Below are 1,128 nucleotides of genomic sequence, written 5' to 3'. Positions count from 1 at the left end.
AATAGGGTGGGTCCTAAATCCTGTGACCAAAGTCCTTGTAAGAGACAGAAAAGGAGAGATACATAAAGACACATAGAGAAGAAGGCTATTTGGAGATGGAGGTGCAGATTGGAGTTACATTGCCACAAGCCGTGTAACGCCAGGAGCCACCAGAAGTTGGAAGAGAGGAAGGATTCTTCCCTAGGGCTTTGTAGGAATTGTGGCCCTGCTAACACTTTGATTTCAAACTTGTGACCTCGAAAACTGTGACAGAAGAAATTTCTTCTAATTTAAGCCACGCAATTTGTGGTGATATGTTGCAACAGCCCTAGGAAACTAATACATGTTTATATTTTGAATTCCTTTAAATGTTAGTCTGTGGCTATTGTATGTTTATAGATAAGAGTTTTTCTTTAAGTGTGTTAAAGACTGTCTGTCACTACAAACAAAAGCCAACCTTATATACCTGTTATTCTGTTTATCCTCATGAGAATGCTGTTTTGGCTTTATTTCACCTACTGTAGATGTGGCTGGTGGTTATTCATCTTCCATGCTCGATGCCATCAGAAGAGCAGTGATGGTTTCCAATACCCTTTTAATTAATAAGGTAAATGAGAAAAGCCTCACCCTCAATGAAGTCTTCAGACTAGCTACTCTCGGAGGAAGTCAAGGTAATGACTATTTTATTTCTCTCACACAATGTACAACTATGCAGATCTGTGTCCTTGGATGAGTAGGCAGGCACAAGATAGTGGTATCAGGGGAATTCAGTATTCACGACTGTCACATCTCCATGACATATCCAAACTTAGCCAGTAAAGTATATGTTTAGGCCTGTGATGGAGGAATCATTCTCTCAGTGAATTCACTGTTTTTGGCAGAATAGATGATTGATACAAAATTATCATATTAAGGGGCTGGCTAGTTAGCTCAGTTGGTTAGAGCACTTCCTTGTAACTCCAAGGTCCAGGGTTTGGATCCCTGTACTGGCCAGCCACCCCCACCTGCCCAAAATTCTCATATTAATTGTTTTAATGGATATTTGCATTGGTCACCTGCATAGGAGTTCTTTAAAATAATCCACTCTTCCACCGAGTCAAGTAACTACCTGTCTATTTGCCTAAGTGATAATAATAATAGTAAAAAAAA

The 1,128-nt window shown here is 39.6% G+C and overlaps 1 protein-coding gene across 1 annotated transcript in view; it reads left to right on the top strand.

The window, feature by feature from the left end:
* GDA (guanine deaminase) overlaps nt 1-1,128 on the top strand; it is a 41,428-nt gene that overhangs the window by 33,127 nt on the left and 7,173 nt on the right. Inside the window, 1 exon segment of the mRNA XM_008585534.1 lies at nt 471-650. Within this exon segment, the coding sequence (XP_008583756.1) occupies nt 471-650 (180 nt within the window).

Source organism: Galeopterus variegatus, unplaced genomic scaffold, assembly GCF_000696425.1.
Source record: "Galeopterus variegatus unplaced genomic scaffold, G_variegatus-3.0.2 Scaffold3611, whole genome shotgun sequence".
NCBI lineage: Eukaryota > Metazoa > Chordata > Mammalia > Dermoptera > Cynocephalidae > Galeopterus > Galeopterus variegatus.
Note: the sequence above shows the minus strand (reverse complement) of the source record. Positions and strands in the feature narration are given on the sequence as shown.